This window comes from Rhineura floridana, chromosome 11, assembly GCF_030035675.1.
Source record: "Rhineura floridana isolate rRhiFlo1 chromosome 11, rRhiFlo1.hap2, whole genome shotgun sequence".
Lineage (NCBI taxonomy): Eukaryota > Metazoa > Chordata > Lepidosauria > Squamata > Rhineuridae > Rhineura > Rhineura floridana.
The window spans coordinates 24,102,692-24,117,149 of record NC_084490.1 but is presented as its reverse complement, the minus strand read 5'-3'; the positions used below and the strand labels follow the sequence as shown (position 1 = coordinate 24,117,149).

The window sequence follows — 14,458 nt, the reverse complement described above, 5'->3', positions numbered from 1 at the left end:
TCCCACCATCTAGTGAGTATTTTGCTAGCAATTGCAACAAATCCTTAAATGACAAAAGCTTATCATGTTCAGTGCCCCTTTGATCTGTGCACTAGTTTTAATTGTACGATAATATCAAAAACTCCAGGCAGAGCTAATTGTTGTCTAAGACCCGTGCTCATAAAATAGCTCAGGACCAAAGCCTCCATACAGATCACCTCCTTTGTACAGATGAGGTTTCATCAGCAGAAGGTTTGACAGAATTATTTATGTTGCGTTTGCTGCTGACCTCTTTTTATGTGTCATTATAATGAGTTTTTGCTGTATCTCATTTTTTCATGTGTGTTTTTTTACTCAGCACATGTTCAGTTATGCCAAGGGCCATGAGAGATGAGGTTTAAAATACAAATTAAACAAGCAAAAAAAAAAATCTGGCAGGAATGCCAAATCTGACAAATAAATTACAGGCAGGATGCCTGAAGCAACAGGGAAGATTTAAGTTGCTTTATCGTAGCTGCTTTTTTTTTTCTTCACTGATTCATGACCAAGAGCTAGCAGGAGAAAAGTTCATTTCTCCACATTTCTGCATCAGGTTGCTATTTTTTTTAATGTCCTCATGAAATTTTTAGTGCAAATTTATCCTGATATACATATCTTTGTATGCCTTTTTGCCCAATATACCCATTTCTGCATGCAATGTCCCCTAATACAATGCATTTTATATGGCATTTTCTCTAATATAAGCATTTTTATGTGCACTTTCCCCTAATCTATACGTTTTGGTCTGCATTATTTGGTTGGAGACTTGCATCACAAAATTTAGAACAGTGAAAATTTTAAAGGATAGCTGTCTTTCAGTTTGCATACTTTTTCAGAAAAGTGCTAATTAGGTAGCTTCACATTAAAATCTGAACCAAACCAAACTTGTCCTCCATCCCTATCCTCCAACCTGACCTGTTGAATTTGTTTTCACATAATGCATACCACACCAGGGTCAGCACGGGGGGGTTGGGATTGCTGGGCAAATTCCAAGGCCCACACCCTGAAGGGGGCCCAATACGAAAGCCTTTGGCTTTCGTTCTCTGTGTTATTGCTGCCTGTTTTCTGCCTCATTCTGAGTATATGAGCAGTGGGAAGAGCAACAGCAATGAGAAGAAGCCTTGTCCTCTCCTTCTGGACTATGGTCTAGATTTGGCCCAGAGGAAGAGGGCAAGCAAGTGGAAAGCTGTGACAGTGGCAAAAGTGGGGGCACTTATGATGTTTGCATCTGCGTAAGGGCACAATCAAAACCCAAGATCCGCTGGGACGAGCAAGTTAGGATCTGGCAGTTCTGTGGCTCAGCCAGCTGGTTCCCAGCTCAGCCAGGCTATGCGGGCATAACTTTCTCATCCCAGCTTAAGTGCAGATATGCTTGCTTAACTTGCTCATCCCTGCTCAGCCACCTGAGCTGAGACCAGCATAATTTATGCTAGCATAAACCCTGAAAAATGGGTGTTCCGGGGAGTAGCAAGGGCAGGACTAGATCCTAACTCTGTTCTGCTCTGGCATGCTGAATCCTAACTCCATTCACTTCAGTCACATGACCTGGCAACCTGTATAAGTTTACACCGGTGCAAATCAAACTCTATTTTACAGTCTTGTTTTCCCTCTGCCAGGCTTGGGCCAGCTCAACCAGCAGTAGTCTCACTCCTGAACAGGGTTTGCGTCTGGCATACTGTAGGCTGCCATAACTTCAGCTGGAATAAATTAAATTACACTGGCTTCCCATAGTTAGGATTGCTCCCCTATTTCAGTGGGGTTTACTTATGAGTAAACACACATAGGATTGTAGTGTTGGTCAATTAATCATTTAAGCTAATTTTTTTGCAATTATTGTAATTATATAAAGATTGTCAACATCATGAGAAGGCATTCCCGCCTTTGTTTGAAAGAAAGGGGGATGCCCCTTCAGAGATTATGCTCCCTCCAACATATGCATGCATCTTTACACCAAGTTTTTTTCCTTTAAAAATATTCTCCTGATGTGCACTTCATAAACATTCAGTTGTCATCAGTCAATAAGCAAAACATCATGCAATTAATTTAGGGAGATTCCTAATCACATAGCAGCTCAAACATATATCACACACACAGTCAAAATTCACAGTCTTAATATCTGGGGTTTCACAAGATGTAAATCCATGCTTTCATTCATCAGCCACAGCTAGCTTTCTTCATACTTATTGAATCTTGCTTTAGTTTTTGTTCTCTGGTTTGTTTTTTGCTTTGCTTGACTTGGTGCTGCAAGTTACAGTGGCAGAAATAGGGGTGTGCCCCTTTGTGAGATTAGTGATTTCCCAAGAAAGCCACAGATGCAAGAACTTCCCTAGGACAGGGTCAAGGGTGTGGCCACATCCAAAGACAGGGTTACTGAAGGTGATCTACAAGCTAACAAAATCTCCCAACAAATGGAAAGGTTGGAAGGTTGTGTAGATCTTGAGAACACCACACCCCTTTGAGGTCTTGGCTGTGGCATGCACCAATGTGGAATTCCTTTGGGCTGAAGAAAACGTAGGAGCACCCACTGAGGAAGAGGAGAGAGGAAGAGAGAGACTGAGTTTAGCGCAGGGGTAGCCAATATGATATCCACCAGCTGTGATCAGACAACAGCTCCCAACATCCCTTACTATTGGCCATGCTGGCTGGGACTAATGGGAGATGTCACCCAACATCTGGAAGGCACCACATTGGCTATCCCTAATTTAGTGCTACAAGAATCTCAGGTTCACACTTCCCCCTTCTTTCCCACCTCCCTGCTCCTTCTCCAGCATTGTCACGAGGAGGAATTCAAAAGCATCTGCTTCCTTGTACAGCTAAGCATAGTTTATCATTGCATCCATACTGGAATAAACCGTGGTTAGTTTTAACTATGGTTTGCCTGAAGAAGCCAACTTCAAAACTATTGTCATTGATAAGGTATACACATGCCATCAAAACACACTGCACCGTAGAGTAACACAAAATAGATGATTGATCCCTGCCCCAAAGAGCTTACAATCTCGATGTCACCAGTGGGACAACAGAGCGAGGGAAGGGAAGAAGAGGAAAAGCAAAGTTAAGAAGGCCTAAGTGGGAGCAAATCATTTAAATATTTAAACGTATGTGGAATCTTTGCTTGAATCTTGACACAATTTTATCAGATGAGTTCAAGAGCAAGAGCAAATATATCTAGCACAATTGGTTTGGTGTTCAATATTCATTACTTCAGTTAGTGTTAGGATTGAATTCATTATACTGATGCCATGGTATGCATTAAAAACCACTCACCCAACCCCATGATTACAACTACAGCTTGTCAATCATGTGCTCACTGAGCTATTAAGCCAGCCTGCCACAGAGCAGTAAGCTAACATGAAGTTTTATCAGATCTAATTATAGAAATCATCATTAGCTAATTAACTTTCCATTTTATCAGACTAAAAGGTTTTGGCTTGCAGTCTTCACAACAGAGTTTCACAACAAGGGATGCCTGCGTCATATAACAATTTGCAGTAAATTGATCCAATGAATATAATGGAAACATTTTTCCCAAGTATTTGTTTATTGCTATTTCCCACTTTGATGTGGACTTATTGATGCTACAGACATAAACTGGTTTGACAGACACTTTGTTTCCCACAGGGAACCCTGGGAACTATTATTCTGTAAGGGAGGCTGGGGATTTCTAGTGACAGACTCACCAAACTACAGCTCTCAACATACTTGGAGGGAAGCTATTAAAAGTAGAACAAAATCAATGTATTTATTGTCACTGGATGGCCTTGGGCCAGCCACTGTCTCTCAGCCTAACCTACCTCACAGGGTTGTTGTGAGGATGAGTGAGGAGAACCATGAATGCCACCTTGAGCTCCCTGGAGGAAAGGTGGGATATAAATGTAATAAATAAACAAATAAAATGTCTTTGTTTAATGCATTTGTATCTGGCCCAGATCTGCTCAAAGCACTACTACCACATCAGATGTCCACTAGGACGCACTGATGGGTGAATGAGCCAACAAGGACCCACTTTGCACAGAGACCCATCAAACCAGGAACTAGCCCTGGCAATCTCTCTCTCTTCCCCCCAACCAAGCAGCAGCCAAATGGAGGTACAATGTCTCAGAACAGATGTTGGGTGTGTGTGCAGAAAAGGTAGAAAGGACATTTGTGCATCCTCAGATGCGGCAACTTTTGCAGGAAAAACTTTGCAGGTACAGCTTTATTCTGAACCCCTCTTCAATAACCATTGTGCCCTAAATCATTCAAGACTGGATTCTCCCTCGCTCTCTCACTCACTCACTCGCTCACTTTTAGACACACACACACACACACGCTATCCCCACCCCATATGCACACAGCCCATACACAATTAATCCCATCCGCCAAACCGCCCAGACTGGTACTCAGCATAACCAGGCAGTTCTTAAGTAGCCTATTCCATAATCTTTTTCAATATCAGGTAACATTCCCAGAAATCTCACACACCCTTCTCTTCCTAAATTGTCCCACCCATAGGTATGTATCTGGCAATTCATGAAATTAGTAGGTCACCAATAGTGACAAATTCTCTATTTCAGGATTAGGCAGGCTGCTTGCTTGCTTGCTTGCTTGCTTGCTTGCTTTCACAAGGAACCCCACAATCTACAAAAGGGTTTTGAGAGTATGCACACATCAGATCTCTTCAGACATCATCAATCTGTGCTAAGCGACTCTCTTACTTAAGAACAAAAGGTGTGCAGTGCTGCGCTTCTGGATCAAACCAAGGTTCCTGTAGTCTGGTGTTCTTGCCAGAATCCCAACAACCAGTTAGTGTCAAGTGTTCTCCTGAATATTGGCTGGTAGTCCACCAATAGATGTTGGTCTACACCAAGGATGGGGAATTGGTGGCCCTCCAGATGTTGTTGGACTACAACTTCCATCATGCCTGGTCACTGGCCATGTTGATTGGAGCCAATGGGAGTCTAGCAACTTCTGGAGGGCCACAAGAAATAAAATGAATGAAGGGAGGAGGAGAGAGTGAGCATGGAGAGGGGAATGATTGACACACCCACCTAAAAGCATCAGAGCAAAGCATCTACAAGCACTACAAAAAGAGAGTGAATACATCTTTTTCTTCCCTTTTCATATTATCAGTGGATTGGGTTAGTATGGATTTACACGGGGGAAACTGTGTGACAGCTTCCATTTGCCAGTAATGTAATGTGAACCATGCTAATTTAAAGGAGATATGAGTAGTACCAAACACACAGTAAACCACCATACAGATGAGCCCTTGGTTCTCATATTGTTTCAGAAAGCGTGAATTTGATAAATTTGGCTTTAAATGCAAACCAATTTCTCCCCCATTCCTAGCTGTGGGTTACATATCTCCAATTAAACAGCAATGTAGTACAGAACACTTCTTCTCATAGGAATATAGGAGGCCGCTTTATATCAAGTCTGGTCCACCTAGTTCAGTACTGTCTAAACCAGTGGTTCTTAACCTGGGGTGCATGCACCCCCAAGGGTGTGAGACACTTTTTCTAGGGGTGTGAGGCGTTGTTCAAGAGATTATAAAAATTCATTTAAATAGAAGCAGAAAATTAACTATACAACCAAGGATTTTGGAAAACTGTCATTTATCTTATTACAGCCTTAAAATTCACTAGAATACACACTAGTAAATGAGACATTTATACTGACTTGCGTTTGCTACAGAAACGCTCGCATATCAGTGCACACTGCTTAACGCAGCTTATGCTCTCAAAGGGCGCCAGCCATCCGTGCTGTCCCCATCCTGCTGCAGGCAAGTGATGAAGCCGAGGCTCAATGACATGCACATGTGCACGTCTAAAACACACTTTAAAATAAAATATGAACAGTATTTTTTCAGGGGGTGCAAGAGCATATTTTGGAAATCCAAGGGAAAAGGTTAAGAACCACTGGTCTAAACTGACTGGGAGCCTCTCCAGGTTCAGACCAGGGACATTGCCAGTTCTACCTGGGGATGCCAGGGACTACACCTGGGACCTTTTGCATACAATGCAGTTGCTCTGCTTCTGAGTTACAGCTCTTCCCCTCATGTAAGCAGGATGAAGCCCTTCTTAAGCTCCCATTTGCACATAAGTTTGGCAACTGGCCAGAAAACAATCCAGCCTAGCTTGCTCTTGCATCTTGAAACAGCTGCTGGGTATGCCGAAATCAGCAACTTGTGTTTTTACAGGGCATAGAGACAGCCTTGTTCACCTGCTACCAGGTGTTGATCAAACTGCTCTTAAAATGCTGCTGCTGGGTTCCAATTCCAAAGTTGGCAACCTCCTTTCGATCCACTTCTAACAAGGAGGAAACACCAGGCAGGATTAAACACATGTTACGTTACGTGAGAAAGGTCGATGGTTAGCAAAAGGAGTTTAGCATGCAATAAACTCTTTTTGGTAACTATCTCCTCTTCTGAGGCTCCGTGCACACACCATACAATTTTAAGCACATGACTTCCCCCAAAGAATCCTGGTGCTGGGAATTATAGCTCTATGAGAGGTGAACTGCAGTTCCCAGGTTTCTTCGGGGAAACAATATACTTTAATGTCTCTCTAAGCATCCTGGGGGCATCCAGGTCAGATTATCGGGGAGTAAAACCATACAAGACAAACTTCCAGATACAAACAAGGGGTACTCTACAGTCATTATGGCACTAATGGTCCTAATTCCCTTCCCTATGCAAGATAATGCAAGGTAGGAGGCAGAGTCAGCTCCATACGTGAGATAGACCCTCTTAATAAAGTTTCCTCCAGTTGGCCTCTTCCTCTGTCAGTGGCCCTAGAGGGCTTATTTGGCTGCAGTGGCCACAGTAAATGCTGGTGGCTCCAATGTCAGTGGGGCAGTGAATCTGTTTGGACAGCATGGACATCTCTTTGAAAGTTCAGACTAAAACCCAGAGTGGATTCACTGCCCCACTGACATTGGAGCCACCAGCACCCACTGAGTGGCCATGGTCCGAACACTGCTACCCTTTTTCATTGCCAACAATGCCCCAGAACAATGCTAAGTAGGGGGACAGTGTGGAAAATCACAAGAGTTGTTTGATCCATGTGCAGTCATGCTTTAGAGTGTCAAGCTGGAGGGCATCAGCAGTGAGCCCTACCAGGTTGCTGGGACCCTGGCACCTCCCAAGGAAGCCAGGTGCTGGTGGCAGCCATAGCAGGAGGAGCCAGGACGGGGGACACTCAGGGCTTTTCTAGCAGTGCTCTGGTACTGGTTTTTGCCTACAGAAATCCATTGCCCAAGCCATCTGGAGCACTGTGAAGCTTTCCTACTTAGGAAGACCTTTTTAAACCCACCACTGTAGCACTTGCGCTACAATCCTGTGCATGTCTACTGAGAACTAAGCCACACTGTGCTCAGTGTGGCTAATTCTTCGGTAAGTATATAGAGTATTTCAGCTTTCGTCAGGTTCAGCCAGATAATTACTACACTTTTTTCCATGTCTTTTAAGGCAGGAGTGAGGAAGCTGTGGCTCTCTAGATGTTGTTGGACTCCAACTCCCATCAGCCCCAGACAGCACGGTGAGAGATAATCTGTTAGTATTCTCATGCCAGTTCAGAATTTAAAACAGTGGCCTGTAAATTTAATAGACATGATACAAAAGGAAAAAGACCAGAGAGGGAAGAGGAAAACAGTCCAGCAACATCTGGAGAGCTTCAGAGTTTGTGCCCCTATCTTAAGGTATGTGAACATGCAAGGTGCATAGGTGTTTGTTACATTGCAATACCTTCCAATCTTCAAATTTTGCACGCATCTTTAATTGGGTTTAATAACCATAAGCAGGGGTGTAGTCACCCAGGGTCTCGGGGGATCTTAGACACCTTACTTTTTTGAGAGCCAGGTCCCAGCAGGGTCCCTATGTCTCCTGCATCCTTTGAGCCAATGAACATGAAAGGGGAGTGTGTTAGCTACTTAGAAGAGTCTTCTAACTTGCTTCCATGTCCTTTTCTGCTGACTGGAGCCAATCAGAGTGAAAGGAGGTGAGTCAGCCACTGAGAAGACTCTTCCGTAATTCAAGCAATGTCTCTGATAGTGAGAAAGCAAAGTCAAATGGTGACAGTGACAGAGAAACAGGAAGCAGTATTCAAGCCTGGCCAAATTATTCTATAATCTTAGAAGGGGACGTGGCTGTGGTTATCATGAAGGGAGTCTGCACTTCTGAATTTGCCACTACACTAATGACCATAGTTGTATTATACAGCCCCCCAGCGTGGATTTTTCACATTCCGCAATGTTAAACTGAAAATACCCCCATGCCATTCTGATGCTTCCCATAAGCTCATTTCAAAACAAAACCTTACAAAACGTATAGTCCTGAACACAGAAACGCTTGCTTAACACCACTCTCAATTTTCATGGCGATACACAAAACCGTCAGAGAGAATAGAGAGTTCAAAGTCTAAAAAGAGAGAAAAAACCCCGAGAGCCCTTTTGGACTTTTTTCTGTCAGAGTTCTCATAATCTGTTGATATTCATTAAAAATCAGTCATGTTCACAGAGTACCTGTAATCTTATTACTGACCTTGCCCCATACTCTGACCTTCATCTTCTGCAGTTTAACAGTTAAAAAAATACCTGGCTAGTTTTTAATTAATTTCATAAATTTTGGCTTGAACCCAATGATAGTGTCAGGCATGCTCAGTACAAACCAACTGTCAGTGTTCTAAAAGCCAGACTCACAGCTGCTTGGCTTGGCTAATCAGGGGGCCACACCCAGAGCTTGGAAGATTACTTTTAAAAAGTAATAAATTACAGTTACATGGCCCAAAAAAGTAGTAATTATCGTTACAATTACAATTGCTCTGAAAGTAACTGCTTACTTTTCCTCCAAAGTAATCACTACAATTACATTTCAGCCTTGGCTGCTGCACATCTAAGTAGCCTAAAACAACATTAAAAATAAACAAACACATACAGAGGTAGTAGAATAATTATTTTTATTCATAAGATAGCAATGGTGGTCTCTCCACTGGTGAGGGTGGTGGGGAGGGAGGCTGAGGCTACTACTCAGATCTTTGCACATCAAACCTAGTGCAACCCCCCCCCACTCAGCCAGCCAGCATAATCTCTCTCACTTAACCACCTCCCAGACCCTGCCCTGCCACCAACTAAGGAACACTCAAGCAAACATTTTTCCCTGAGATGCAAAAAAGTTAAAATACTGCAAATGCAGCACAGTAGCCAGAGAGGGTGGTAGAGGCCACTTTGTGTGCCAAGTGCAAACACAGTATTCTCTCTCACTCACTCACTCACTCTCACACTCTCTCACTCTCTCACTCTCTCACTCTCTCACTCACACACACACACACACACACACACGTTGTCATCTTTCACCTCCACAGTTCTTTATCTCTGTTCTGCTGCTGCCTCTTTCTCCTCCTTTATCCATGTTCTTGACCTCCGGATCCTTTTCCCCTCCACTCCATTCTTCACCACCACTATCCATTTTTTTAAATAATTGTTTTCTCCACTCCACCCCATCTCACTCTGCGCCTCCTCCCTCATCGCCTCCTACCCATCCACAGAGCATGAGGAAAGAGTGACAGTGCACAGAAGCCCAGTTTGAGGCACATGATTTTCATCCACAAATCAGAGGAGCAGAAGACTTCCCCTGCTCCCCCTCAAGTAATGCCCCAAAGTAATTCTGGAAATGTTACAATTACTCCACAAAAGTAGTAAAATTACTTCTAGTTCTATTACAGTCAAAATGTAAAGGAATTACCCACTCGTTACTCAAAAAATTAATGAATTACAAGTAATTCGTTACTTGTAATAGTTACTTCCAAGCTCTGGCCACACCTACACCAGACTTTGATTTCATGTGAGACAGTCATAGCTTCCCCCAAAGAATCCTGGGAAGTGTAGTTTGTGAAGGGTGCTGAGAGGAAACTCCTATTCCCCTGACAGAGCTTCAGTGGTCAGAGTGGTTTAACAGTCAGCCATTCTGATTGAAGCTCTATGAGGGGAACAGGGCATCTCCTAGCAACTCTCAGGACCCTTCACTAACTACACTTCCCAGGATTCTTTGAGAGAAGCCATGACTGTCCAAAGTGAAATAAAGGCCTGGTGTGGATGTGGCCAGGGACAGCTTTGCTTTAAATTTAGGTGGGAGGCTACATGTGCCTGCTGTAGAATAAAAAGGTGGGGGAAACACTGAAAAACAATGATACTGTTCACAATGTTTTCCTTTTGGAAAGGAAAGGGGCTTCCCCTCTGCCCAGTGACCACCCACCCAATCTCCTCCCCTTCCCCTCCTCCTACCCTCCCTGCCCCTCCCCCAGGTCAGTGTTGGCCTATGACCTGGGAGACCAGGGTTCAAATCCCCACACAGCCATGAAGCTCACTGGGTCACCTTGGGCCAGTCACTGCCTCAGCCTCAGAAGAAAGCAATGGTAAAACCACCTCTGAATATCATTCACCATGAAAACCCTATTCATAGGGTCACCATAAGTTGGGATCGACTTGAATGCAGTCCATTTCTTTTTTCAAACATGATTGCACATAAATAAATCCCATTGAACTCAAAAAGTATGCAAATGATCAAACCCACCCTCCCTTCTCCTCCCTTCTATCCACTTCCTCTTGCCCCTTCCCTCCCCTTCCTTTGCCCCTCCCTCCCCATCCCCATCCCCATCCCCATCCCCATCCCTGTCCACACCCAGCGCTGGAAAATCCAAGTCGTGACTGTCTTCCCCTCCATTATATTCTCAATCATCTGTAACTTGCTATTTTTATGATGTTCTCAATTAGGGATGCAGTTTGCATTTAAAGGTGCCTTACCTAATTTTCACGTTCCAAAACCAGGTGTGAACTGAAACATGCACTGCAGTTCTCCAACCAAGTAGTGTGTCCACAAATACATATTGTAAAGTGTGCACATTTTAGTGAAAATGACATTCAAAATGCATTATATTCAGGTAGATGGCTTTGCAAAAATGTGTCCATTAGGCAAAATTACATACAAAAATGTGCATATTAGGAGAAATTTGCACTAAAATGCTGTTAAACTTTCATGAGAACTTTTTTTAAAAATAACAAACTGATGTGGAATGTAGAGAACTGAACTTAAGATTTCCCCATCCATATTCTCAGTATACATCTAGTATTTCTGTCTCTTGATATTTTCCTACTGGTGTCTTACTGTTATTCTCTTTGAATGATGTATTGTTGCATTGCTGTTGTTTATTATGTTGTATTAACTTTGGATTGTAATCTGCTTTGATTGCTGTTTTAATAGAAAGGTGAGATATAACAAAAAATAAAAGTAATCAGCACACCCACTAGGTATCACTACCAGAGAGTTGAATTAGGGCAAACAGGAACCCCTCCATGGTAGGTCAAGAGATTCCACTTTTCTCCTGTGTTACCTTCACCCCCACACCCCCAATACATACACAGATAGGTCATGCTATACTAATAAATCTAGAATCATAGCCACCCGCTGGTTCTGACCTAAACATCACAGATTAGAACTCCCACTTCAGTACTGATCATGCACAGGAAGGATAGAAATATCATATTTTACCATCCTTCAGCCACCCTGCTCGTTAATACAAAAATGAAGCTGGTAAAAAGATCACTGTCCTGGGGATCTTGAATATGTGTCGCTGCAAACACCAGGCATTCTGCCTCCCAAACCTACCACACACTACTTGTTTTCCAGGACTGGTGAAGGGATTCAGGAATCCTGGCTCCTAGTCCCCTTCCTAGATGACTAAATCCCACCTTTCCTGTGCAGAATTCTCTTGCAGTTAACATCAGACAGGGGCCCCTCCCTGTTGAACTTCTGGGGCCTACTGAAAACTTTTTTTTATTTCAGCAGGCATTTTAAGTGATTTCTGATTTTATGGTTTTTAACTTATTTTTTTAAATCTTTATTGTAGTTGCTGAGTTTGCTGTATATCACTTAGTTATTGTAATTAAGCAGGGTCTAAATTGCTGATAAATAAATAAATAAAATGGGGACTGCAAAACCTTACCTCTGTTGGCTACTTCCTGCTGGTCATCATTACAAGGATTATATCCATAATACCTCTGCATGCAGATCCCTCTTTGCATCATCAGTGCAGTCAACACCAGCAGCAGAGCTCCTGTTATGCCAAATCTCTGTGCCCCTTGTTGTCTTGCCATGGTTCACTTTTCTTTACTTTTCTTTTCTTTTTGGATCCACTGGGATCTTCTGTCAATTAATCCTCCCCAGAGTGAGAGAGAACAGTAAGAAGAATGCCCTCTGGATTATAGGGCTTGCTTCTCTCCACTACGCAGATGCTTTAAGACCTAGCCCTCAGAAGGGCGGACACAATGTTACAGAACCAGTTTGACAGATGTGCTGGGTTGCGAATGTGATGTCTGGCAGCCAAGTGGAGAAGCCAGCTGCTGAAGCCTGGAAAATCCAGAGCAGCCTTTCCCAATCAGTGTGCCTCCAGATGTTGTTGGACCACAACTCCCATCAGCCTCAGCCAGCATTGCCGATGGCTGAGGCTGATGGGAGTTGTGGTCCAACAACATCTGGAGGCACACCAGCTGGGAAAGGCTGATCCAGAGAGTCAGCCAGCCCTGCTCCTGCATCCCCCGAGGATGTCCCAGTCCCCAGTGGAAAATGGTACCCAGGCAAAGCAGGGAAGCTATTGACTATAAGAGGCTGCTAATCCAAACTAGAGCTCTTGGAAGAGGTAGAGCTGATCATTTTTGAGCCAATTGGCTTTAATATTTCCATGCATGAGAAAGGGGAGGGTGGGGTTAATAGATTAGAAATTACATGTGGAAGGAAAATCGGTTGGGACACATTTTATGAGCTGGGTGGTTCCTGGAATCACCTCCATCCATTCTCTCTGAAGCCTAGTATGGGAAAGAATCCTCTCTGGATTATCTAATCTGTGCCTGAGGTCCAGCAGCTGAAACTGGCACCTTCCTCTCTGTCCTTGGACACTGAAAAGTCCTGCAGTCCTAGAGGGGAAGGGAGTAAGAAGCATGCAGGCAGGCAACTGACCACCTGGTTGCCAGCAATCTGAGAGTGAGACAGGCTAACAGGGAATGGAAACAGCCACAGTATTCTCATTTGGCCATTGTGGCTGTTCCATCCCTTTCTTGTGTTGGGTTTGGAGTGGAAGGCAATGTTGTGTGCCACAGTGGATGTGAGCAGCATCAATCCGTCTGAATTTCCTTATATTTTTTCATAAGCCACCTTGAGGATCCTTCCAAATAGAAAGGAGGAGCAGAGTAAGATCACCGGCAATCTGTAGAATATATTTTGCAGGCTTACCTGTCACATTGATGTAGAAACTGTAACTCCAACTGCATAAATAAATAAATAATTTGAAATATATTCATTCAACAATCAGGAATGGGGGGGAATAATTTAAAATATACAATATAGTATTTTTTTCTGCAATTCAGCCATCCCTCTATATTAAAAAGAAAAAGGGCTGACAGAAGAAAGAGGTTTTCAGCTGGCCCCGAAAGCTGAACAATGTTGGTGTCAGCCAAACCTCCAGGGGAAATGTGTTCTGTAGCCTTAGAGCTGAACAGCACTTTTCTGGCTTTCCATGGCATTTTCTGCACTCTGGTGGAGGGAGAGCTGTCAATTCTAGCTCCGCTGTTGTGGCTGGTGCCATGCTGTCATTGAGTTTTGCAAATGAGCTGTTGCTTAGTTGAAAGCCGCCAAGATCTGCTATCAATCAGATGGCACTTGGGTAAACCATTATTGTGGGCCGCCTTTGTTTCCCACAATCTGCCAGGTGATAAATAATCAGCACCATGGTTTTGTCATCATGTATTGGTTTGCTTACTACAGTGTTCTAATTAATATGTCTAGCTATATTGTGAGTATATACAAGAGAGACAAAGAGACAGACCTGTCTATCTGTGGTTTCTCTAACATGATCTAAGACATGAAAGGAAAAGAGAATACTCATGAGGTTTCCTTATCCCTGAAGAAATCTGACTCTGCAGGGAATGAGGCTGGATTTTTACCATGGGGTAGCAAAGATTGGAATCATTGGAATTATCTGGATGGATCACTACCTGGCAGGCCTTATTTCTCGCCTTAAATAGCATTCCTGAAATGTTAAGCAAAAAGGCTTTCTATGGTATAGTGAAAACATAATCGCAGACTATCCTAGCGAGTCATCCAACTGCTGCAAAGAAGAGAATACCAGCCAGTTGTGCCCCTTGAGATGTTCTAGATCAGAGGTGGGCAACCATTTGTCTGCTAAAGGCTACATTCCCTCAGGGGTTACCTGCCTATGTTGGGCAAAACTGAAGCCAGAGTTGGGTGGAGCCAGAGCCCAAAATGTGTGGGCCACCCCTTTTCACTTTCTCTTGTTACCACCTCTTCTCTTTCCACCTCCCCTTTAATCCCTGTCCATGGTACTACAGGGAGGAGGCTGTTGCCAGAGGTCTGAAATTATACCTTGTAGAGGACTTTTGAAATTAGATTGAG

General features: G+C 43.4%; 1 protein-coding gene across 1 annotated transcript in view; it reads right to left on the bottom strand.

Moving 5' to 3' along the window:
- The window catches only part of LOC133366782 (serine protease 27-like), a 29,862-nt gene extending 17,597 nt beyond the window's left edge, over nucleotides 1-12,265 (bottom strand). Inside the window, exon 1 of the mRNA XM_061590265.1 lies at nucleotides 11,997-12,265. Within this exon, the coding sequence (XP_061446249.1) occupies nucleotides 11,997-12,147 (151 nt within the window). The 5' untranslated portion in view covers nucleotides 12,148-12,265. The remainder of the gene's footprint in view (nucleotides 1-11,996) is intronic.
- Between the last annotated feature and the right edge of the window lie 2,193 nt (nucleotides 12,266-14,458).